The sequence below is a fragment of the Pelodiscus sinensis genome, chromosome 19, assembly GCF_052426305.1.
Source record: "Pelodiscus sinensis isolate ZL-2025 chromosome 19, ASM5242630v1, whole genome shotgun sequence".
Classification (NCBI taxonomy): Eukaryota; Metazoa; Chordata; order Testudines; family Trionychidae; genus Pelodiscus; species Pelodiscus sinensis.
In genome coordinates, this window is record NC_143070.1 from 9,367,448 (window position 1) to 9,392,065 (window position 24,618).

Sequence of the window (24,618 nt, forward strand, 5' to 3'; positions counted from 1 at the left end):
AAACAGCACGTATCATTTAGCTGATTGCGCATGTCTTAGATGCTGCTAAACTTTCTGCCAGGGAACTGAGTAAACTTGCAGTGACCAATCACGTTGCGACACGCTGACCAGAAGGAATGTGAAATCTATAAAAGTTTCAGCTCAGGCGATGCTCAAGGTCGACCTTGCTTTGAGCACTGAGCTCCTCGGCCGAACTTGTTTGCAAACAATAAAATAGAGTTGGACCCAGCCTGAAAGTGTGACTCTCTTCTTGAAGCAAATTGAACTAGCCCCCAGGGGACGAAACTAGCAATTTATGCAACAGGTGTCCCCTTTGGGCCCCGCTCCCAGGTAGAGTCGGCAGCCACAAGGGCTGGGTCAGTGTCTGGGGGTTCCCCTGCTGCTGGGTCCCAGGACAGACCTCCCTCCCCAGCCACACCAGGGCCGGTCCCAGGCTAGGTTGGGCCAGGGGAAGGGACACACCACAGGTGTGAGAAGACCGACCATGGCTGGGTTCAAGCCAGGTAGAGGGGTCTTCCCGGGTAGGTCTGGGCCTGGGGGCTCGGGCTGGGAAGTGGTGACCGGGCCATGGAAGATCCCAGCTACAGCAGGATTGGGTCCAGGGGGTGAGGGAAGGGACATGTCCAGGCACCCACAGGTCCAGGTGTATTGGCTGCAGCTGGGTTCCGGCTGGGAGCCCCCTAGCCCTTCCTCTCTCCTCTCACTCTGCCCAGCTAGGGGAGGGAGGAGACGCTCCCCTTGGAGCCAGAGTCCAGCCAGCCACCGACAGTCACTAGCTGAGCACCCGCTACAGCCCTCGCTCTGCCGGCCGGGCTATGGAAGGGCCTGCGGGGGTTGCCACTGAGCAGACAGCTCAGGTTTAATCCTCAAGCCCCAGCACAAACCCTGCAGCCGGGCACCTTCACTTATCTCCGCAGAAGCTCAAAGGAGGGGGGGGGGAGCCCTGTTAACTCTGGCTGGGGAAAGGAGACAGGAGGCCCCATCTCTCCCATCCTGGCTCTTTTCTTCTGTCACGGGCTGTGGGGGAGTCACCGGCCTGCACCCCCATCCGCAGCCAGACACGACTTTCACCGGCAAGTCGAACTGAAGGTTTATCGGTTCACAGGACACAGCGCAGCGCGGGATCTTTATTAACACAGGGACCAGGAGCAGGCAGGACCATTCCTCTCTGGGAAAAGGGCTCTGGGCCCGGCTCCCCCCTTCCTGCTCAATCCCCCTCCCTCATCCTAACCCAACTAAGACTGACCCTTCCCCCCAGATCCTCGTCACCATCCTGGAGTCAGCCCCGCCCGCCCCTTTGTTCCCCTTCCCGGTCGAAGGTCTTGTCTGCGGCCCCCTGGTCCTCAGGACACGAGACTCAGGACAGGAGAGACACATTCACCTCCACAGTGAGTCATGTCCAGCCTTCCCCTTCCTCGGCCAAGCCGTGTTGCAGTGCCCAGGGAAACTGAGGCATGCACACACACAGAGATATTACAGAACAGCACAGGACAGTAGACTCACATACAGCACCACCAGGCAAACAGAGTGAACACAGACCCCGCAACGTCACATCTTCCCTGCAGGCATCACAGGTGGACATGGTAAGAATCCGCACTTAGAGCCCAAGGCTGGGAACCACGTTCCCTGGAGGGAGGGGGGATCTAGAAAGTTCTCAGAGTGCAGGGGGGTAAACAGGCCGACACTGTGACATGTTAGGATGAGCTAAATCATCCTGCATCGGGAGGAGCAGGGACAGGGGTATCCAGAGGCCCCCAGACTGTGGATGGAGGCAGGAAAACCCACAAAAGTCTCTGCCTCACAGTATATTTTGCAAAGACAAGAAGAGGCAGCGAACAGCCTGGCAGAGGAGGGGAGGCAGGAACTCAGGCTGGGGGGGAGAAGGGACTGAACACTGAGAGGGGAGGGAGAGATGATTTCTGGGTTCCCGCTGTGTGTGTGTCTGCGGGGGCAGGGCTGAGGTTTCCATGCCCGTGATCAGGACAGCAGAGATTTCTCCCTGCCCGCTCCTCTTGGGAATGTCGGGGGAGATTTCGCTGGGGGTCGAGGTTCCGGGAATTCCCCAGCCCCCCTGAGTGCGGCAGCTCCCCACGACCACGGCCCCCTACCCCACTTACTGTCCATGTTCTCCTGGGTGCTTCAGGGAGCGTCTGACCCCCCGGCTCAGCTCCGGCTCAGGGCGGGAGGACTCCAGCCGGGTGTGGCTCCCCCACGGCCTGTGGCTGGACAGGACACAGCAGGGAGCGGTGACCCCTTCGCCCGTCACAGCCTGGCCCTGGGAGCCGGGTCTTATGTGGGAGGGTGCAGGGGGAGCCTCTCACCAACCATGGAGAGAAGCCAGGGGGGAGGGCAAATTAGCCATGAGCCTTGTACACCCTGTACCACCGGGTCTGGCAGGGGGGGCTCTGTCTGTGGGGCACAAACTTACAGATAGTCAGGGACATAGGGCAGAGGCTGGCAGAGAGGGGCTGTTTGTGAGGACAGACTGGCAGTTAGTTAAGGACATGGGGGAAGGGCTGGCAGAGGGGGGCTCTGTCTGTGGGGCTCAGACTGGCAGGTAGTCAGGGATGTGGGGCAGTGGCTGGCAGAGGGGGCTGTGTGTGTGGGGCACAGACTGGCAGTTTTTCAGGTACATGGGGGGTTGGTGACTGATAATAGGAGACTAGCTGGTCTCATGGGGGTGTCTGGGTGGGGAAGTTTCTAGGCTGTGGGAGACGGGGGTGGGGTTTGGACGGGGGGCACAGGCAGTGCTGGGCTGTGTGTGCACTGATGGTTCAGGATGCAGAGTTAACAGGTAGAAAATCTTCACACCCGGTCTGTGTTTCGGGGGCAGCTGGACCAGCCGACGTGGTTTCTGGTGCTTCCTTTGAGCATCCCCCCGGGAGCAGGTCGGGGCTGTTGTGTTCACTAGTCTGATGATGATGGTGGAGGAAATGTTGCCGTTCAGCTGAGTGTGAGCAAAAGCAACACACACGCCCAGGAGAAACCACGTCCTAGTTCCAGTGCCCAGTGCACCCCCCACATCCCTCTTCTAGCCTCTAGGCCTGGTGCGACTGGGAACCTCTCCTGGGACCCCCCTCTCTGCCCCTGTGCAGAGTCCTAGAATCACTGGCCTGGAGGGGCCCTGAGGAGTCAGCTCGTCCTGTTCCTGCTCAGAACAGGGCCCAGCCCAACTCACTCACCCCAGCCAGGGCTTTGTCCGGTCTGGCCTTAAAATCCTCTCAGGACAGAGATTCCCCCCCTTCCCCAGGCCTCCCGCTCCAGCGTTTCACCAGCCTCAGTGAAATCGTTTCCCCTAATACCCACCCCAGAGCTCCCCAGCTGCAACTCGAGACAGTCGCTCCTTGGGATCCCCTCTCTGGCCATGGACAGACCCTCTTAGGCCTCTGCCTGGCCTGCATCCTCTGCCTCACCCACCCCCAGCACAACCGGCTGTGAGCCCCAGGCCGGACCTTCCTCCTCAGCCCTCGCTCTGGTCACACAACAAATGGCCTGGTAGCACTTTACAGACCAATAAAACATGCAGGTGGGATCATGAGCTTTGGCGGGCTCAGCCCCCTGCTTCAGATGACCGGGGGCTGGGGGGGCATCAACCCTGCCCTGAGAATCAGCCCCCCCGTCCTGCTGGGCCTGCCCCCCGAGGGAGCGGAGTAGAAAAGCCTCTGGAGCCGCTCAGGCCAGGCCGACTGCAGGAGGAGGAGGATGCGCAGGGAGCTCCAGGCCCAGGGGAGCCGAGGGGGCAGGAGCCTCCAGCAGCAGCCGTGGCCAGGGAGGCCCTCGGACGGGCCATGCCCACAGGCCGCGTGAGGGGAGAGACGCCAGGGCTGCTAGGAAGGGGCCCAGGGCGGGGATTGTTCCTGGGGGCTCAGCGTGTGGCGGTCGGAGTCCCTGCTCCTCGGCCAGCAGGGCCCAGGGCTTGGGCCCAGGGACACAGGGGCTCAGGCGACGGGGCGGGAATGGGAGCGTTTGTGCTGCCAGCTCCCATCGGCGGCCCTTGGACTGACATGGGTGGGAGGAATTGGACCGGCTGCCCCGCGCTGCGCAGAGGGAAACGTGGGCTCCCCAGTGCTGAGCTGCTCAGACAATTCTTTCCCCGCCGTGTGGCTGGGGGCTCCGGCCAGAACACGCCTGCTCCTACTGACCCCGTGTTGGGGGGGGAAGGGCTTGTCAAGGGGCCAGAGGGGCAGAGCCCGTGGGGGTTGGGTGGATGCGGCTGCTTCCCTCTGCAGAGTCCCGGGCTGGGTTCAAGTTGTGCAATGGGGGATTCTCCATCCCTTGATATGGCTGAGCTGTAATGTGAGGGTGTCAGTAACAGCCAGAGCGAGTGGGGCTGGGGCCGGAGGGGTGGGGGAGGTTCTGGGACCTGCAAGGTGCAGGACCTCAGCCCACATGACCATGATGGTTCCTCTGGCCCTTCAAGTCTGAGCCCATGAGACCGGCCTTTGGGCTGCTCTGGGACTCCTGACCCCAGCTCTGATCCACAGGCCCTGCTCTGACTGCTAGACATGACTGCTCCAGCCAGGAGTCTGGGAGGGTTTTGCCTGGGGAGGGGCGGTTGTGACAGCAACAGAAACACCCCTTCTGTGCCTGTGGGCTGCATCCCAGTGAGGGGCTCTGCTGGCACCGCTCTGTCCCCACAGGCCCTGGGGTGCAGCCTCCCCCTTGGCTGTCATGGTAAAAGTGTTTCAAGTCCTCTGGTTTGCAGGGAATGGCTGAGACCGGCCCGCGCGTGCGCTTAAGGCCGAGAAAGCAAGGCTCATACAAACAATGATCGGTTTATTTCTCTTCAATCTCGTTATTTTAAATCAATCTCACAATTTGTTTACTTGGCTCCTGCTGTTGCTGCACCTGAGCTGGGTGGAGATTTTGGCACTGAAGGAGCATCTCTCGGACACCACGAATCACTTCTCCTCTTCCCGGCAATGCAGGAGAAGGCAGCAGGGACTCCAGAGTCAGTGGGAGGCTGGATACATCTGGGCTGGCCCCAGTGGCTGGCAGACACAGAGTTTTGGGCCTGGCTGAGCAGCAGGTTTCTTTACACACCCGTCGGTTCCCAGGAGTCTCTGGCCACTCCCTGCTGTGGGTGCTGCCGTGTGAGCCCTGCCCTGGCCCTGGGCGTTCCTGGCCAGGCCCTCCCTTTGCTCCTCCACTCTCCATCCAGGCAGATCTCTGAGTTGGGGAAACCTCCCCTGAGAACCTGCCGCCTCCTCCGTGGAAGTGGTGGGAAAGGGGCTGCCGGGAACTCCTGGCCGTGGGGGTCCTCGGGGTCGTAGAGGAATCCCCTAGTGCAGCGTTTCTCCCCCTGGGGGTCCCTGCCCAGAAGGGGGCGGCAAGGCGAGGGCAGGAGGGTCGCTCACAGGGGCACCGGACGTTTGGGCTTTCCCAGCCGTGGCCTCGTGTTCAGTCCCCAGGTCCCCATCCCGGCGGAGTTTGGAAATAAGAAGAAATGTCCCTGATCTCTCCTGGCCTCCCCAGCTGGGCGGCTGGAGGGGCAGCTGCTCTCTGCCCCCAATCTGGCCAGCAGCGGCGCAGACGGATGGGTGGCAACGGCATCGCTGCCTCCACTTCTCCTGCGCTGCTGCTGCTGCTGGCACTGACCCCACAGCTGGGATCCCGCTCGCTCTGGCCACCCAGCTTGGAAGGGAGCGATGCCCCCAGCAGGGGGGCAGAGGGAAGGATGCAATGGCAGCCACACCCCCTTCCTTCTGCGCTGCTGCTGGGAGCGGAGCTGCCCTCCGAGCTGGGCACCTCCCCTGTGGCCCCTGCTCTGTGGTCCCCAGCGGAGAAGGCAGCCCTGCCAGCAGCAGTGCGGAAGGAACGGTGGCAACAACATGCCAGGCCACCCTGCATCTGCGCTGCTGCTGGGGCGGCGTTGACTTCTCAGCTGGGGGACCCGTCAGTGACCACCCCTCACTCGCTGCTCAGTGGGGCCCCCTCCGATCTGGGCCCCACAACAGCAGCCGCTGCTCTGCTGCCGCCCAGGTCCAAAGGCAGCGCCACCGCCTGCAGCAGCACAGAAGGAAGGGCTGAGATACCCGACCAGGCCTCCCTTCCTCCTGTGCTGCTGCTGGCGCTGACTTTGCAGCTGGGAGTCCTGCCAGCATGGGCCACTCGCAGGCCACTCAGGGTGTGTCTAGACTACAGGGTTTTGTCGACAAAAGTGGACTTTTGTCGACACAATTATACCTGCGTCTACACTGCTGCTGAGTTCTGTTGACAACGTCAGAACTCCGCTGTTTTGTCGACAGCTGTAAACCTCATTGTACGAGGAATAACGCCTTTTGTCGAGAGAGTTCTGTCGCCAGAAGGCGCTATTGCATCTCCACTGCCCTTTGCGTCTACACTGTCATGTTGACAAAGCGGCTTGCTCTGTCTACAGAACTGGACGTAGTCTAGATGCTCTTTGTTGACAGAAGCTTTGTCCACAGTATCTGTCGACAGAAATTCTGTGGACAAAAGCCTGTCGTCTAGACGTAGCGTCAGTGTGGCAGGCAGGGCTGCCCCCAGCAGGGGCACGGAAGGGAGGGTGGCTCTGCTGGGTCAGGCGGCCTTGTGCACATGGTGCCTGCGCTCTCTAGCTGCCCAGCTGAGCAGTGAGAGGCACGGCCAGCAGCGGCACAGCAGGGAGGGCGGCGATACCAGACCAGCTTCCCTCCCTCCTGCGTTGCTGCTGGCGGTGGGGTTGCCATCCAGGTTGGGCACCTGACCCCTTATAACTTCCTCAGCCTCCCCATTAGTAGGCAGAGCCTCTGCCCGCAGCAGTGCAGAGGGAAGGGAGGCACCGCCACACCAGGCCGCCCTCCCTTCTGCACTGCTGGTGGTGCTGGCGCTGCCTGCTCATGGGAAAAGGTGTGAAAAGGGGGTTCTCCAAAGGAGCAGAGCCGCATGGACCTCGGGGTTGCCAGGTGTCTGAGTCCCCTGCTGACTCCAGGCTCCATGCAGGTGCTTCCACTCAGAAATGCACAAGAGCCTCCAGGACCCTGAGCCTTTCAAAGCGGAAGGACCCTCGTAAAGCCGAGTCAATGGAACTTCCTGCTGGCCCCGGGCTGCACACGGAGTTCCCGTTTTGAAGTGCACAGGAGGCCCTGCTGGGGCCCTTGTCCAGTTCAAAGTGCAGAAAGTGCCCATCGACTAGTCGAGTAGCCAATGGAAATTCCATCGACTGGAGTGTGAGAGGCAGGAGCAGGCAGCTCCGCAGAACTGGTGCTCACGGAGAACTAGATTCTAAGTCAGCTCCCCTCGAGCAGCCCCCCATCCCCCTCGCCTCTATGTGAGACAGCGAGGGAGGAAAGGGGGCTCATGGAGCTGGCCTGTGTGGAGAGCCGGCTTAGAAGATAGTTCCCCGAACATCTCATCTCATCACTGCCCTGCCCCCACGCTGATAGGGAGGCAGCAGTGGAGGGGGATGGGTGAGACGTGGTTCCATAGGAGCTGATACACATGGGGAGCTGTCTTAAAAGCTGCTTCCCATGTGCACCAGCTCCTGCCTGACTCCCTCACCCTCCGTGTTGCTGCATCTCTATGGGTATGTCTACACTACCCCCCTAGTTCGAACTAGCGGGGTAATGTATGCATACCGAACGTGCAAATGAAGCCCAGGATTTGAATTTCCTGGGCTTTATTTGCATAAGCCGGCCGGCGCCATTTTTAAATGCCGGCTTGTTCGAACCCCGTACCGCGCGTACAGATAGTTCGGAGGCGTACAGATAGTTCGGAATGGCTAGCTAGTTCAAACTATCTAGCCCGTGCCGCGTGTAGCCGCGCGGCACGGGGTTTGAACAAGCCGGCATTTAAAAATGGCGCCGGCCGGCTTATGCAAATAAAGCCCGGGAAATTCAAATCCCGGTCTTCATTTGCACGTTCGGTATGCATACATTACCCCGCTGGTTCGAACTAGGGGGGTAGTGTAGACATACCCTATGAGAGGCAGCAGCCCATGGTGCGGGCCAGGCAGCTCCATGGGATCTGGTGCTCATGGGGAAGCAGCTTAATAGCTGGATCCCCGCAGACACCAGCTCCCACCTTCCCCCTCTCTTGCTGCTTCTGTTCCTGAGGCAGCCGGGGGAGGGGTTTGTGGAGGCGACAGGATTAACCAATAAGCCCAGATGTATCGGTTAATCGTGTAGCCAGCTACACACGTTGACACCCCTAGTTTGTGCTGCTGCTGGTATCGGCGCTGCCCTCTGAGGTAGCCCCTGGCCAGTGGCACCCACTCTCTGGTCACCTGGTTTGGGAGGCAGGGCTGACACCCGCCGCGGTGCTGAAGGAAGTGCTGCAATCCCGCCCCTCCTGCACTTCCTGCTGCACCGCTCTTGGGGCAGCACTGACGGCCGAGCGGGTGACCAGAGAGTCGTGGCTGCTCCTGGGGCGCCCAGCTCGGAACACAGGGCCACCGCCAGCAGTGGTGCAGAAGTAGGAGTGACATAACACGGAGCCACCCTGCTTCTGTGCTGCTGCTGGCAGTGACGCCGTCGTCTAAGCTGGGCCCCTGGCCAGCAGCCACTGCTCTCCAGCCACCCAGCTCAGAAGGCAGCCCCACACCCTGCAGCACTGCCCCCTTCCCTCTGCGCTGCAGCTGGTGGTGGCGCTGACTTTTGAGCTGGGTGACCTGCCAGGGGCCGCTGCTCTGCAGCCACCCAGATGGAAAGGCAGCCCCCCCGCCAGCAGCAGTGCAGAAGGAAGGGTGGCAACACCGGACCAGGCCTCCCTTCCTCCTGTGCTGCTGCTGTCAATGGGGCTGCCCCCAAACCGGATGGCCAGACAGTAGCCGCTGCTCTCCAGCCACTCAGCTGGGAAAGCCGGGAGAAATCCGACAGTTTTTAATATTTCCAAACATCTGCCCAGAGGAAGATTTGTGGCCTGAAGACAAGGTCATGGCTGGGAAAACCCAGGCGGCCAGTGACCCTGCTCGCGAGCCCCCTCCCCTGGCCCTGGGACCCCCTTGTGGGTGGGGAGCCCCAGCTGGAGAAAGGCTGCAATAGGGGATTCCCCAATGACCCTGGAGACCAACAGGGCCAGGAGTTTCTGGCAGACCCTTTCCCACAACTTCCAGGGAATACGCCGGAACTAGGGCCCCATCGCGTCCCCCTGCAACCTCGCCCATTTCACAGCCAGACCGTGTCCACGCTGCTCCCTGGCACACTCCCGGGGGCTTCCGTGGGAAATTTCCCGGCTCTCTGACCGGCTGGGTCCTGGCCCAAACTAGGATTGTGTGCAGTGGGGGTGGGGGCATCCCAAGAGTGCCAATTTCACTTCCCAGTAGCCTGTGGGGCAGAGCTAGAGCCGTTCCACCCTCACTTCTCCCTGCCCCTCAGGGTGGCTCTGATCTGCCCCCTCCGCGAGTGCCCGTGTTTGGACAGGACAACTCCTCTCCCATCCCAGCCAGGTCAGGGAGCAGCTGATGCCCCAGGCCCCTCGCCATGTGGGGAGCTCAGACTCCCCTCGCCATCCCCCCATCCCCTCCTCTCCCCCCCACCATCCCAGCCCCCCAGTGCACGTCTCCTGGCTGTGAAATGGGTGGGGCCCTAGTCAGGTTCCCAGGGATCTTTACCCCCCACAGAGCAGGGGTGGGGAACCTTTGTTGGGTCGGGGCCACTGACCCACAGAAAAATCTATGGGGGGCTGCACACAAGTGAGAAACAGCCCCCCTCCCCTCCCCAGTGTGGGCCCCCAGTGCAGGGGGGAGCCCCGACCTTCAGGGGCCGGATCCCCGCCAGCCGGGGCTGCATCCAGCCCCCACGCCTGAGGTTCCCCACCTCCGCCGTAGGCATCTGCACTGGATGGGAGTCTCCCTGGGAAGGGCCTGGCCAGGTCTCCGACGCCCAGGGCAGGGCTGCAAGGCGCCGCGGTTGCTGGGGCTTCTGTGCCCGGCGTCCTGGCTGAAGGGCACCGGCAGCCCGAGCTCGTGTCTGGGGGAAGCGGCGCGACGGGGAGGCCCTTTCGTCTGTTCCAGCTTCAGCAGGTCCCCGAGGTTCAGCAGGTCCCTCTCTGTCCTGGTCGACCGGTTTCCTCCTCTGCTGCCCTGGTCCCGTGTGTGACCTCGCCTGGTCCTGGCTGCTGGGCGGGTTGTTTAGTCTTCAGTCTGCGCCGTGACACGCCCCGTCTCTGGGCTGGAATCGTCTCCGTCGGGTCGCTGGGTCCAGCCCGCGCCTGGTTCCGAGGGGACGGCAGCTTCTCCCGCCACAAAGCCTGCAGGCTTCCAGCTTCCCTCTGGCAGAGCTTGCCTTAGGGCAGAGCGGCCTAGTGGGTGGAGTCTGTATTGGCCCCTTTTCTCAGGTCAGTTTGGCCCAATGGCCAGAGTCAGTAATTGCCCCTTTTCTAAGGGCAGTGTGGCCCAATGGCCAGAGTCAGTAATTGCCCCTTTTCTAAGGGCAGTATGGCCCAATGGCCAGTGTCAGTACATTGCCCCTTTTCTAAGGGCAGTGTGGCCCAATGGCCAGTGTCAGTACATTGCCCCTTTTCTAAGGGCAGTGTGGCCCAATGGCCAGAGTCAGTAATTGCCCCTTTTCTAAGGGCAGTGTGGCCCAATGGCCAGAGTCAGTACATTGCCCTTTTTCTAAGGGCAGTGTGGCCCAATGGCCAGTGTCAGTAATTGCCCCTTTTCTAAGGGCAGTGTGGCCCAATGGCCAGAGTCAGTACATTGCCCCTTTTCTAAGGGCAGTGTGGCCCAATGGCCAGAGTCAGTACCTTGCCCCTTTTCTAAGGGAAGTTTGGCCCAATGGCCAAGGTCAGTTTCTTGCCCATTTAGTCCAACCAGTGTGGCCCAATGGCCAGTGTCGGTACCTTGCTCCTTTAGTCAGGGCTGTGCAGCCCAATGGCTACAGTCCATAAGCTGGCCCTGACTCACTGGACTGTGCAGGTCCCTGTCCAGGGACAGGAGATGGGGGAGGGGAGGTTCTATCCCCCGCGGGGGGGAGGGGCAGCTCCTCCTTCTCCCCTGGTGCCCGGTCCAGGGCCGGGTCGGGTCTGTGGCTCCAGTCCCGGCGTGAGCAGGAAAAGCTCCGACTGATGCTCCTACTCCCGCTGGCAGCTCCTTCCCTGCAGGCAACACCGGCCCTGGAGCCAAGCTGGGGGTGGGGGAGCTGGTGCATCCCCGTGGCCGGGCTCCTCCTGTCCCAAGACAGCAAGGGCCTGTCATATGCGGGGCCCGGGACCCAGGGGGCAGTGGGGGCTTGGCCCTGGGCGGCGCCTCTCTAGGGCCCCCAGGGCCAGACCCCTCTGGCCTATCACTGCAGGAGCTGCTACCGCCTCCCCCCGCCCATGCCAGCTGTTCCCCCACAGCATCCGGCTGCCCCAGGGCTCCCATTCAGGGTCCCAGGTGTCCAGTGTTCGACCAGACAGTCCAGTTTTTGTGCCCTCTGCCCGGTGAGAACAGTCAGAACTCACCGGGCATGAGCAATGTCGGGACTTTCTGGTTTTCCGGCTGGGCGCCCGACGGAAGCCTGGTGGGGGGGAGGAGCTGGGAGGGGGCGCGATCGGCGCTGGGAGCCTCTGGTTGGTGTGACGCAGCAGAACTCACTGGCGCTGCGCCGGGACCGTGTGCGGAACAGGCAGCGCCCTGGGATCTGCACATGCCCGGCTACGTCCCGCTCCCCGCCGGCCGATTCGCTCCCCCCAACCCTCCCGGCAGCCGGTTCTCCCCACTTCTCCTCCTGATCTTTCCCGGCCAGTCCCGCTGCCCCCGCCAGCCTTGCTTCCGGCAGCCAGTTCTCCCCGCCCCCCCGATGTCCCCCGGCCAGCCCCGCTGCCCCCGCCAGCCTTGCTTCCGGCAGCCAGTTCTCCCCCCCGCCCCCCGATGTCCTCCGGCCAGCCCCGCTGCACCTAACCCACCCAGCCCTGATTCCCATCGACTGGTTCCCCCCCATCTCCCCCGTCCAGTCCCGCTGCCCCCGACCTGTTCCCCCCCCCGTCAGGCCTGCTTCCCACTGGCCGCCCCAACCCCCCTCCCTCCCCCGGCCAGCCCTGCCTCCCTCCCCGCCCGGCCCCCCACCCTCATCTGAGATCAAGTGTGTCCGATATTTTTTTACTCACCTGGTAACCCTACTCCCATTGCAGGTGGGAGCCTGGGCGGGTCATTTCCACAGGGCCCCCGGCCTGGCATCTGCCGGTGTCTGCTCTAGCAGCCCATTGCCCAGCGGGGTCCCTCACCTCTGGCCCAGCAGCAGTGGGCAGAGGGGTCAGCCCCTTCGCTGGCAGGCTGGCCGGTGTCCTCGGCTGGGCCCCCGAGGGACCGTCCCAGCTGGGTCCCGAGCTCCCTACTGGGGGTGTGCTGAGCTGGGATGGAAGGGAGGAGACGGGGCCCATCAGAGTCCTGCTCCCAACCCCCCTGGGCCAGGCGCCTCCCTCCTCACGACCCGTGCCCAGCCTGTGCCAACGAGCCCCCATCCCCATCCCCGGGGCTGGGCCCTGGTGCTCAGGGGAGCGAGTCGGATCCATGGGGCCTGGCTCTTAGGAAGGGCCTTGTCTCTCCAGGCTAGGGCAATGTGGATGGATCCCATAGTAGGGGGAGGGGGGAGTTGTGAGGGGGAGGGGATGGGATTTGAGGTTCTTGTTCCCAGAACCAGCCAGGCCCTGAGATCAACTTCCACTCCCAGCCCTGACCCTGGAGGGGGAAGGGCCCAACACAGCCCTGCCCAAGGGTCCCTGTCTCCCCTTTCCCACCCCCACCCCCAGTGCTGAAGGAAAACAGCCTCCCCCTGCTCGCCCATGCTCACCTCCCCGCTGTCTGCGCGCCCGTGTGGGGCTCTGCCCGCAGGTCCCCCCGCAGGGCCGGCCCGAGGCCAGACCCCGCCGTGCGGAGCCTGCAAAGGAAGAGGAGCCGGGGTCACCGCTGGGAAACCTCCTCCCTCGCCATGGCCCCCTGCTCAGCCAATCAGCAGTGAGACTGGGAGAGGGGGCGGCCGAGAGGTCTCAGGGGATGTCCCAAGGGCTGGCCCAGGTCACCCCCGAGGGGTCGGTCTCAGAGCGATTCCAGCCCCGCCTCTTTGGGGGCTCCCACACAGCAAGAAAGGGCTGGGGAGGGGGGGATATTTCTGAGGCTGCCCTGCCTTGCAGCTGATGTCAGGGAATCTCCATGAACTCAGCCCCCCCCAGCTCCTTCCCCCCCAGGCCTTTGTGGCATCACCGTCCCCTCCCCCCACACGGCTGGTGTCCTGCCCCCAGCCAGCACCTTGGGACACTTGAACAATCAGAGCCCAGAGCTGTACAACCAGCCACAGCCCAGCCACTGCTCATGGGCACCGCCAGCAAGTGTGTGAGCAGCCCTGGCCCTTAGAGAGACTCGGGAACTGCCCAGAGATAGGTAGGTAGAGAAACAGCTTGATCACTCCCCCTCCTGCCGACACGCACACACCTCCCCCGCAAGCCCTGCTGCTCTGGGACTGATCCGTCTGGTCTGGGAATCACAGAACAGTAGAATGGGAAGGGACATTGAGAAGCCATCAAGTCCAGTTCCCTGCCCTCACGGCAGGACCCAGCTCCGTCTAGATCATCCCTGACAGGTGTCTGTGCAACCTGCTCTGAAATATCCCCAGTGATGGAGATTCCGCAGCCTCCCCAGGCAATTTGTTCCAGTGTTTCACAACACTGACAGGAAGTTTTCCCAACAGGCAGAAACATTTTCCAAATGTCCAACCTAAACCTCCCTTGCTGCAGTTTCAGCCCATTGCTCCTTGTCCTGTCCTCAGAGGCCAAGGGGAACAGTTTGTCTCCCTCCTCCTTGTGACACCCTTTTGGGTACGTGAAAACCGCTCTCATGTCCCCTCTCAGTCTTCTCCTTTCCAGACTAAACAAGCCCAGTTCTTTCACTCTCATGTTTTCTAAACTGTTCCACATTTTTGTTGCTCTTTCCCGGTCCTTCTCCAGTTTCTCCAATTCATTCCTGAAACATGGTGCCCAGAGCTGGAGACACGACTCCAAGTGAGGCCTAATCCGCGCAGAGTAGAGCGAAAGAACGACTTCTCCTGTCTTGCTCACCACACTCCTGTTAGTGCCTCCCAGAATCATAGTTGCTTTTTTTTGCAAGTGTCACACTTTTGACTCCTGTTTACCTTGTGGTCCACTCTGACCCCTAGATCCCTTTCTGCAGGACTCCTTCCTAGACAGTCACTTCCCGTTCTGTGTGTGTGACGTGGATTGTCCCTTCCGAAGGGGAGCACTTTGCATTTGTCTTTATTAAGCTTCATCCTATTTACCTCAGACCATTTTTCCGGTTTGTCCAGATCACTTTGAATTCTGACCCTTCCTCCAAAGCACTTGCCACCCTCCCAGCTTCGTATCATCTACAGACTTAATAAGCGTCCTCTCTATGCCAAGATCTCAATCACTGATGAGGATTGAACAGAACCGTCCCAGAACAGACCCCTGCAGAGACCCACGTGTTAGGCCCTTCCAGCATGGCTGGGAACCATTAATAACGACTCACCGAGAACAGTTTTAAAGAGAACAAAAGGCCGCGAGTCTCCCCTGTCAGTAACCACCCACTTGACCAATCCGCAGCGAGACTTGGAGCTCCGAGGCAGTAGGGGGAGGGGAGAGGGCTCAACAGATGTCCGAAAGGACGGGCCAGGTCACCTCTGGCTCCCAGCGCTCTGCCAGCTCAGCTCTGAGTGAGGCCTCCGACTGCCCCAACACCCACCCACCCTGCTTGGTGGGGCAGGGAAAGGGGGGGAAGACGCAGAAGAAGGCGAGGCAGAGGGAGGGGAGGGGCAAAGGGGAACCAGACTGAGCAGGCTCCAAACCTCTCTGAGGCTCCGACCGTCTCTCCGGGTCCGACACTGCCGGCCGCAGGGAAGTAGAAAACGCCGACGAGGCTCCTCCTGCCCCCGCCCCTCAGTCCCAATTCTCCATCCTGGCCCCGCAGAGACCCTGGGAAGGGGCCGCGCTGCTGCCAAACCGCGGGAATCTCTGAGCTTGACCCGGCCTTGCGCCTCTGTCCTGAGTGGCTGTTGTCAGAGTCTCTCTGTGAGGTCATCCCTGTCCCCCAATAGGCTGAGGTCCTGCCACAGGCCTTTGTGATGTCAGTGCTCCACCTACCCCTCCCCTGCAAGGCTGATGACCTGGCCCTGGCAGGCCCCTCTGGGTGTTTGAGGGGTTCCCCTGGAGCCCCACTGAATGGCAGCTGGGTCTGGGGCCGAGCGGGCTGGTCAGTAACGCCCCCGGGGCTGCTCCCTCGGCCCCACCCAGCTTGTCAGTCCTTAGCAGAGTGTAAGGCCAGACAAGCCCATTCGTGGGTCAATAAAGGTTGCCCCTCCCTCAGCACCTCAGACATTAGGCCACTGTAACAAGAGGTGGGTGTGGGGGAGGGGGGATTGTTAACAGGACTGGTGTAAGCACTAGCATGGACACTATAAAGGACCCTTCTCTTCCTAGACTTTAATGTTGGTCCTGAGCTGGAATCAGCTCCTGCTAGAAACTCTTTCACACAGGTGGGACCGACTCCCTGGTAGTTTTTTCCTTCCCCCACATTAACGACAGTTGATACATTGGCAAAGCGCCTCTAGCTTGTCTCATCTGCAGCGCTCAACCTACTTTCCAAAGGAAAGAAGGTTCATTATCCCCATTCTGCAGATGGGGAAACTGAGGCACAGAAAGGGACAGTGTCTTGCCCAAAGTGACCCCACTGGAAAGTGGTAGACCCAGGTCTGTTGAATCCCAATCCAGGGCTGGACATGTACCCCTCGATCAGTAAGGACCATATTAGTGACCCTCTGAGCATGGGTTCTTCAGGATCTAGAGGCTGGTGACTTAGAGTGAAGGGCCCTGGAGGAACAGGAAAACATTCAGAGCCAGGGGCCAGAGATGACAAAGCCCAGGCAATGGGACCAGAGGAGGAGCAACTAAGAGCATCAGGCTGCCCAGCTTAGGGATGAGGCAGCTGCCAGGGATCTGAGGGGCGTCTAGCAAAGAACGAAAGGTGCAGAAACACGTGGCTAGAGAAGTGGGATTGACCTGTTCCTACAATATAAACCAACAGCACAGAGGGAGCTGGGGTGTCAGCAGATGAAGCTAGTTATGCTTATAAGAAGGACACGGGATCTTTTTCAGGGGAGAAGGCAACATACTGTGTTGAGAATATACTAGAGAAGCAGTGAGCATCTAGCCAGACACATACACTGTGGCCATGTCTACACTACCAGTTTTCTTTGCAAAAAATATACTAATGAGGGATTCATTTGCATGATCCACAATCTCATTTGCATATTTCCCTGCAGATCTTGGTATTCCTCATAAAGAAAATGTATTGTTTGATGTTTCTCGGTCTTAAAAAGTTTAAGAAACACTGATCTAGACTTACGGCAGCAAATGTGTTCTTCAAAAGAGCGGGTCCACATGGCCAAAGTGCACCAAAACAACCATCTGATTTTTCGACAGAGAGCGTCCACACTGATTGGACACTCTGTAGCATTTCATTTGGGATTACTGTGGACGGGGTGGCCACCAGGGCATCTGTGCTTTTTCCCGGATGCCTCTTCTTTCAAAAAAAAAATCCCTCTTTCTTGTCCACACACGTCTTTTTCTGAAAAAGGCATCTTCCTTTAGAATGAGGTTTACTACTGTCAGAAAAAACCCTCTGTTCTTTTGATTACCTGTCACAAGAACACAATTGCAGTGTGGACGTAAGTGTCATTTTTCCAGAAAAACCCTGCCATGTAGATGCACCCTGAGGCTGCTGGAATGGGGTGGGGGATGGGTTGGGTTGTTACTTTCCCTTCTGGCTCCAAAGTTTCAAAAAGTTTAAACCTAAAAATGTTCCCTCCAGCTCTGAGCTGGGTGTGTTGAAAGGGTGGGGCTGGGCCCTTGGACTGCAAAGTCCCAAAGCTGGCCTGCCCATGAAAACACCCTGCCGCTCACGGCTTGTTGCTGATTGAGGGGCTGCTGCCATTTCCAGGCCTCATCACCAGCTGCTGTGACCTTAACCCTGGGAGCCTGTGTAGCTCAGCTGGTCCCAGCCAGGTGGTTAGATACCCGTCGAGACACAGCCACGCCGAGGCTCCTCTGCACACACAGTGTCACTGAAAGAACTCAAGGGGGTTGGTTCCCATCTCTTGTCTCAGTCTAAATCCTTTTGTGTCTGTGGACCCCCTCACTGCGAATTAGTGTAAACTGCCAGTGGGAGTCAGGAACCACAAGGGCTGGCTTACTGTGGCCACAGGCTAGGCCTGTCCCCGGAATAGGGGGGCTCCTGGGAAATGTCCATCCATCCCTGTTCACAGCCAGTGCGGGCCTCTGTGAACAGGTGCTGCTTGGTGGGAGCAGCCCCTGTCCATGGGGGAGACCAGCTCCCTGCTGGGACCCCTGCAGACAAGGGGCTGACTGACAGCAGCCTCCCCTCTCCCGCCCACTGCTCTTACTAGAGGTAGCAGGAGTGGGGGCATGTGGCACCACAGAGACAGGGCTGGTAGGAACAGAGTGCTAAGCTGGCTCCCCCAGCACTGGCTCCAGTTTCCCCTGACCCCTCTTGCTGCCTGTCATAATGAAGCAGCAAAGGGTGGGGGAGGGGAGCGAGTAAGCTTATGCTTACTGGTAGTCGACTCCTTGCTAACATCCTTAACTTGGGAAGCGCAGGGCCCCGCAGCGCTAGTGACTCTCCTGACCATGCCGGGAGTGGCTGTCCCCTGTGCATGGGAGCTCGGCGTGTAGCCACAGGCAGGTAGTTCGAACTACGGGCATTTAAACACGGCGCCCGCCTGGGAACATGCAAATGAAGCCCGGGATATTTAAATCCCGGGCTTCATTTGCAAGTTCGAATGCCTACATTAGCCACCCTAGTTCGAACTAGGGTGGCAGTGTAGACATACCCAGAGAGAGAGAGTGTGTGTGTATAATAAAAATATGTATGTTCTACAAAAAAACCCTTCAAAACTAGATTATAAAGAGAAACCGCAGAACCGCAATTCATTTGCAATTTCAATACAATCCAAATAGGACAGAATGATGATTTAAATTTGTTATCTTACTATAAAGACTATTTCCTCTCTTGGTAGTTTTACCTCCCTCTCAGCTGCTGTGAATGAGCCAACTTTTATACCCCTGTCCTCTGGAAAAACTTAAATGACTAGTCGTGCAGCACCTTGGAGACTAACAAAACATGTAGATGGTCTCATGAGCTTTCATGGGCACCATCTGAGAAGTGGGTTGTCCCCACAACAGCTCATGAGAGCCTCTAAAGTGCTTCAGGACTGTCCATTGTTTTTTAAAGTTTTTTCAGTTGCTTTCATCTGTTATTCGCCTTTTTGTCACACATTCAACAGAGGGATACCTTTGTGCCTGGGCTGCTCTGAGCTGTCCCTGCCCCCGGGCTGGGCGTGTCCCTTCCTGCCCTGCAAACATCTCCCGCCAGGTGTCTTCCTCACCCTGCATCTGGCTGCGCTGGGAGCTCCGGGCAGCGGGCGCTCAGCCTGGAGAAGGGCAGGGAGTTTGTTCCATCCTCCCCTCAGCCCCCTCCTGGGCAGCCCGGCAGCCCAGGCGAGTGGAGCAACTTGGGGAACTGGCCTGGCCAACCCTGCTGAACCCGCCTCCTACCCATCGTCGCTCTCCTGCTGGCTGCCAGCCCTGACCTTGGCCCCCGCCCCCTGCCCTGCTCACCTCCTGCTCTGACCCGCAGCCTGGGGGGCTACACGAGCCCTTGGTCATCTGCTTCCCTGTTGAACGTGAACTGAGACAGTGGCCCAGTGAGACCAGAGACAGGTAACGCCCTTGGGGGCTGGATTCCCAGCATTCCCCTGGCTCCTTCATGTCCCCTCTTCCTGCCCTCCCCTGCACTGCCAAGGTCAGAGGAGTCTCAGCAGCCTGGGGCGCAGGTCCCCTCTCACTCCACCTGTTCTTGTCTCATTTCAGTGTCGTTATCTGGCCGCTCTCCAGCTGTGCAGGGCCCCGCGTGCCTGGACACCTGGGTGGGCTACCAGGGGAAATGCTTCTATTTCTCCGAGGGGGAAGGGAACTGGACCTACAGCCGGAGCCGCTGCTCTGCCCTGGGGGCTTCCCTGGCTGGGATCGACAACAAGCAGGAAATGGTGAGAGACTCATCACACTGGCCAGGCCTGGGCTCTGCCCTGCGTGGGAGGAGCAGCCCAGAGCCAATGGACTTTCCAGCCACTGACTGCCCGGCCGGGCTGGGCCCAGGGCCCTCTGGTGTCAGTGACCGGTGGAGGGGGGGAGAGGATCAGCCACTGTCAGGCCTCTCAGCAGGAGACGCCCCTCTGGGGCTGGGCTGCCCCAGTGTCTGCTGGGCTGCCTGGGGCTGGAGGGGGCTGAGACCCCAGAGCGGCTGGAAGAGCCAGTGCCCCTGGGTAGGGGAAGAGCAGCCAGCTGAGGGTGGGGGAAGGGTCCTCTTAGGCCTGGCCCCTCCCAGCATCCCTTGCACTGATCAGCTGGGCCTTTCCTTTCCCTTCCCTGGGGAGGGCTGGAGGGAGCCCAGTTGCCCTGTCAGGGGAGGGTTTCACACAGAGCCTGGCCCGGCATGGGAGGTTGGGGGAGCTTGGACCCAGCAGTTCCCAAGAGCAGCCCCAGCCCTGGGGAGGTCGGGGTGGGGGGAGCTGGATTTGGTGGGGGGTTAATACTGAATTACCTAGAGTTGGGCAAGGGGGAGGGGCAAATCCCCAGCCACCCCCTGGGAACACTCAGACCCCTTTGTGCTCCCCTGGGATTCCCTGCCCAGAGCTGGGGAGCAGCAGGTTCAGGCCCTGACACCCCCCCCCCCTCCGCTCTTCTAGGATTTCCTGCTGCGCTACAAAGGCAAATTCGACCACTGGATCAGCCTCTGGAGGGACCCAGGACAGCCCTGGAAATGGGCCAATGGCACCGAATTCAACAACTGGTGAGTCTTTGCCCCCCTCCCCTCTCTGTGAGCTCCCTGGGCTTTGGGTCCCCGGTGTGTGAGGTGCCCAGTTCAGGCCGAGCCGCCAGCTGGTGCTGTGGGAGCAGCCCAAGAGCACTCGGGGTGATAGTGACGGGTGCCAGCCGGTGTCTCTCGCTTGGTGATGGGCCAAAGCCTCCTCGTCTGTCTGACTCTAACCAGGCATCAACATGGAAAGGGCTGGACAGTGTTAAGTTCTGGGTGCCTGAGAGTCTGATTTCAGTGGGAGCTGGGTGGGTTCAAATACCCAACCCCCACCTGAGCCAATCGCAGGGTGTGAATCCTAGAATGGCAGATTAGGCCACACTGCTGGGGGTGAGGTGGGGAGTGAAAATCTCACCACAAGCTGCACCATGAAATCTCTAGATAGAAATTCCCTGCTTGACCCCGAGAGCACAGCAATAGGGAAGTGCCACCAACCTCCCCATGCTGGTCAGGTGTGTGATTGTGAGAAGCCCAGCGAGATGAGAGGGGCTACAAAGGCAGAAAACCCAATAATGCTGGAGGGTTTCAGCTCTCCCCGTGTTGCCTGGGTACGTGTCACTTCAGGAGGGAGTTCTGAAGGAACACGGCAATGAAAGTGCAGCACAGCCAACAGTGTGTAACCCAGTGCTCACATTTACCTCTGCACCACGTGACTGGAGGGTCGCTCGTGCTTTCTGAGGCTCATGGATGTTAGACGGCTAGAATCAACTTCAATGCCAGGCAAACCGTGGTAATGACCAGAATTAACCGACACAATTGCAAGTGAAATCACTCAGCTCAAAGCAAGTTACTAAGACAAAGCAAAACACGCCAGCTAATCCTAATACGCAAAGAAACATGCTCCATGCAAATTCTTATGCCAGTAGTTGTTCTGCTCGTCCCTTTCACAAGTTAAGCAGCCTCCTCTCTATTGGGCCTGATTATTCCCCCTGTTCAGTCTTAGATAAGCAGGAGAGGTGGGCACATGGCAGGAGGCCCCCACTCACCACCCACGATGCTCTGGGTTACCTCCTTGCCATCCCAACCCAGCTCTGCTGGCAGGGTGCTGGTGGCTCCCCGCCTGCTCCCTCAGCCATGTGATCAGGTGGGTGGGGGCTGGGTTAGCCTGGCTCTGGGACACGTCTTGGCCCACCCAGAGCCAGAGGCTGGAGGTCTGGGGGTGGGGAGATCCCAGCTTGCCCAGAGTGGTGCTGGGCCTCCTCCCAGCCCGGCACCTGCCACTGAGTAGCCAGGATGGGTCAGTGGGGGAGGGTTTGCCTGTGGGCCGGGATCCCGCCCTGTGCCCTGGTGGGTCGTGCTGGGTCCAGCTCTGGTGGGAAGCTGGGTGTGAGCGGCTGGGTCACGCCATGGCCCCGGGGTCTGTGCTGCTGCAGTTTAGCTCCAGCCTCCCCAGCGCAGCCTGGTCTGCTGGGCGCCTGGCCTGAGAGCTGATGGCAAGTGCTGGATGAGCCCTGGCCCCAGCTCTTCTGTGCGGTGTCACTGCTGCTCCCCTGGAGCCAATGCTCAGGGCAGTTTGGGTGCTGGGGCAGCTGGGTGGGGAGCAGGAACTGGGGTTAAAACATCCCCTCGGCGTAAATGCTTCAGGGAGGCCAGTTCCTCTTAGAACCTCGCCTGGCCCCACTGCCCCCTGTGGAACTGCCCCCTTCGGCTGGGGGCAGGACTGGCGCCTGCTGCGGGTGCAGGAAGGGATCTGAGGGGCTGGGAATGTGCGAGTGTCGCCCCCTGTCTGTGACCAACGGGAAACACCCGGCTCCTGCCTCACACCCGCTCCCTGGCTTCTGCCCTGCAGGTTCGGGATCGGAGGAGATGGCGACTGCGCGTATCTGAACGAGAACAGGGTCAGCAGCCTGCGATGCGCCAGTGAGGGACACTGGATCTGCAGCAAACCCGATGCACTTACAGCAGCTAAGGAGACTCCAGCAGGAGGAGTTTTGTAACAGGAGTGTTGGACAATTGGCCCTGGGGAAGCTGGACTGGTCTTTTTTCAGCATCGTACCTGAGCCTTTCCAGAGTGTCAGGGGCTGCTCTGAGCCTCTCTAGGTGAAAGGCAGAAAAGCGGTTTGCACATTTCGTCCTCTCCCCACGGCTGCCTGTTTTCCCTGCCAGTGGAACTGCTCAGATCAGCCTTTCCCACCTCGCTCGTCCCTGAGTCAAGAGCCACGGCACCAGCCTCAGTGCTTCCTGCCCGAGCGCTCCCTGCAGAAGCTTTTTGCTTCCGAGAACTCTCAGTGGAGCCCACAAGGTCTGGGCTAGTGCGGGGTTCGTCTGCAGCCAGCAGCCACGTGGAGCAGCACAGCAGGCGAGAGCTCTGCCCACGCCGCCTCCTCCAGCTGCACACTGCAGTGCATGTGGTGGGAGGCATCAAAGAGGGGCCTGGTGGGTGCACGCGGGGGCTCAGCCGCCTGCGGTCGTAGAGGGGGCATAAGGCAGCCTGGCCCAGAATGGTGCAGGCTGGTGCAGGGTGGCGGAGAGCGTGGCCGCTTCAGGGTAGCTGCATTGTGGTCCAGGTAGCGGTGCAGGCTCCGCGCATCATAGGCTGCCCTGATCAGTGCCATGTAGCACCAGTTGGCAGCAATTCACAAATGGACTTTCGGAAAACAAGTCATTTCACCTTGGGACTTCCTGTGCAGAGGCAGCAACAGGATGAGGGGGGCAGGCCAGAGCTCCCCAGGCAACCAGGCAACCGGGCCGCCTCTCCCCCACATGTAAATGTGTCAGCAGTGACACGTTCCCCTGAACACACAAATGGTCACATCCCCAGTGGGTTTAGATCAATATTTGATCACTAGCCGACTTCCCCGTCATTTTCTGGGTCCTTCAGGGCAGGGACTTGAGGAAGGGGGGGGGGGTGAAGCAGGCTGGGGGCCTGTTCTCTCTCCCCCAGCCGGCCCTGCAAGTGCCTGTTCTTTCTACCTCCAGGTTCCCTCCCCCCTCCCAGCCAGGGTCTGTTCTCTCTCCTCCAGGACAACCCCAAGAGGGGCCTATTCTCTTCCCCGACTCTGGCTCTGCAGCCAAGGCTGAGGGAGGAAAGGGTTTGGGGAGGGGGCGGGGAGGAGAGGGAACGTATCTGATGGGCTGGCAGACAAAATGGCTTGATTTAAAATGGGCGCACATATTTCTACCTTATTTGTACCTGCCGTAAGGAACATTTCACTTCTGCAAAACACGGGTAGGGACTTAGATAGTTTGAATATAATTTGAACTTTTAATCGTGAATGTTTCAATACGTAATAAAATACATTGTCTAAATCTGGCTGGGGGATCCCTGATAGGGGAGGCCAGGGGCTGGGGGGCTACTTACCTGGTCTGGTGGCAGGCCAGATGGTGGAGCCCCAGCCTTACTGGCTACGTTTTTGGTGGTGCGTCTGGCCCCAGTGGTCTCTTTGCAATATAGCTGTTCCTTGTGGGCTCGCTGCCCCTCTGTGGCCACTCTCGGTATCGCGTCCCTCTTTCTGTGCCCCTCCCTTTCCATGTTATGGTGGAAAACAGTCCTGGTCCTGACACTCCCTGTTTTCCTTGAACAAAGAAACCCTGAACTTGCTTTAAGCCAGGATAAGAGGAAGCTGCTGAAGGATAACAAATCTTGTGGCTCTACCTCTTACTGCTTAGGAGGAGTTGTTGAATAGATGACTTGCAGACAGACACGCAGACAGCCTCACAGGCACACAAATCTCGACTATATCTATAGATATGTTAAAGACATAGTGAGAAAAGTGATTGTTGAAGGGGTTTCATATCAACAGTCATGGATTAGAGAGGAAAGGGAATCAAATCGGAGATGATTTTATGTCAGTATTTGATTATTAGTGAGAAAAGGGGCTGAGGGCATTTTCGATGAGTTTTTGGACATTAGATAGAAAAGATACTAGGCAGAAAGTATTTCAGATCAGTAACTAAGAACTGAAGGAGAAGAAGGGATTTAATCACATATGGTAGCTGGTCAGAGGCCGTTTAATCCCTAACACACCCTCAAATCCAGTATGTGGGGAAATTATGCAGGGCAACTGTTTCCTACCAAAAGCAGAGGTGGCAGGACTTAATGGGGTCAGCTCCCAAACCATCCATGTTTGTGAATTACAGGGTATGTCTACACTACAGCGCTAATTCGAACTAACATCGAATTAGTTAATTCGAACTAAGCTAATTCGAACTAACGCGTCTAGAACTAAAAACTAGTTCGAATTAGCGTTTTGCTAATTCGAACTAGCATGTCCACATTAAGTGGACCCTGAACCGGGCTTAAGGATGGCCGGAAGCAGTGCCGGCAGGGCATCAGAGGAGGACTTAGAGCGTGGAGCTGCTGTCTCAGGCTAGCCGAGGGCTGTGCTTAAAGGGACCCGACCCCCACCCCGGACAGACAGTTCTCAGGGGTGCCCCGCTTGCAAAGCAGTCCTGGCTTGGAGTGCCCGGAGTACCCACACTGGGCACATCACAGCACTCGGCCATCAGCCCGGCTGCACTTGCCGCAGGCTGCCATCTGGGGAGAGGGGGCAATTGGGGGGCTGCAGGAGAGCTTCCACCCCAAAAGCCCGCAGAGCCAGCCCAGTCCTCCCCATCGGGGGCGCGTACCCCATTCCTCCCTCACCTCCTTCCACTTACCCTTTCCTAGCCCCTTTTCTTGATGTACAAAATAAAGGACAATTGTGTTAAAAAATGGAGTCTGTCTTTATTGAACAAAACTGGGGGAGACTGGGAAAAGGAATGGGAGAGGGGAAGAGAGAGGCTGGGAGAGGGGAGGGCAACTAAAATGATCAGGGGTTGGGAACAGGTCCCATATG

General features: G+C 59.3%; 1 protein-coding gene across 1 annotated transcript; it reads left to right on the forward strand.

Annotated features, from left to right (window-relative positions):
- The first annotated feature begins 484 nt into the window (after positions 1–484).
- Positions 485–23,381, forward strand: LOC149522155 (C-type lectin domain family 2 member D-like). The gene is made up of 4 exons (XM_089771488.1): positions 485–521; positions 18,838–19,013; positions 19,713–19,816; positions 21,630–23,381. Exons 1-4 carry the CDS (start codon positions 485–487, stop codon positions 21,775–21,777), a joined length of 465 nt encoding a protein of 154 aa, XP_089627614.1. The 3' UTR covers positions 21,778–23,381.
- The last annotated feature ends 1,237 nt before the right edge of the window (positions 23,382–24,618 follow it).

Coding starts and splice junctions, on each gene's coding strand:
- LOC149522155 (XM_089771488.1), top strand. CDS start 485: ATGGCTGGGTTCAAGCCAGGTAGAGGGGTCTTCCCGG. Junction 522..18,837: donor AGGTAGAGGGGTCTTCCCGG/GTAGGTCTGGGC, acceptor GTCTCATTTCAG/TGTCGTTATCTGGCCGCTCT. Junction 19,817..21,629: donor GGCACCGAATTCAACAACTG/GTGAGTCTTTGC, acceptor TCTGCCCTGCAG/GTTCGGGATCGGAGGAGATG.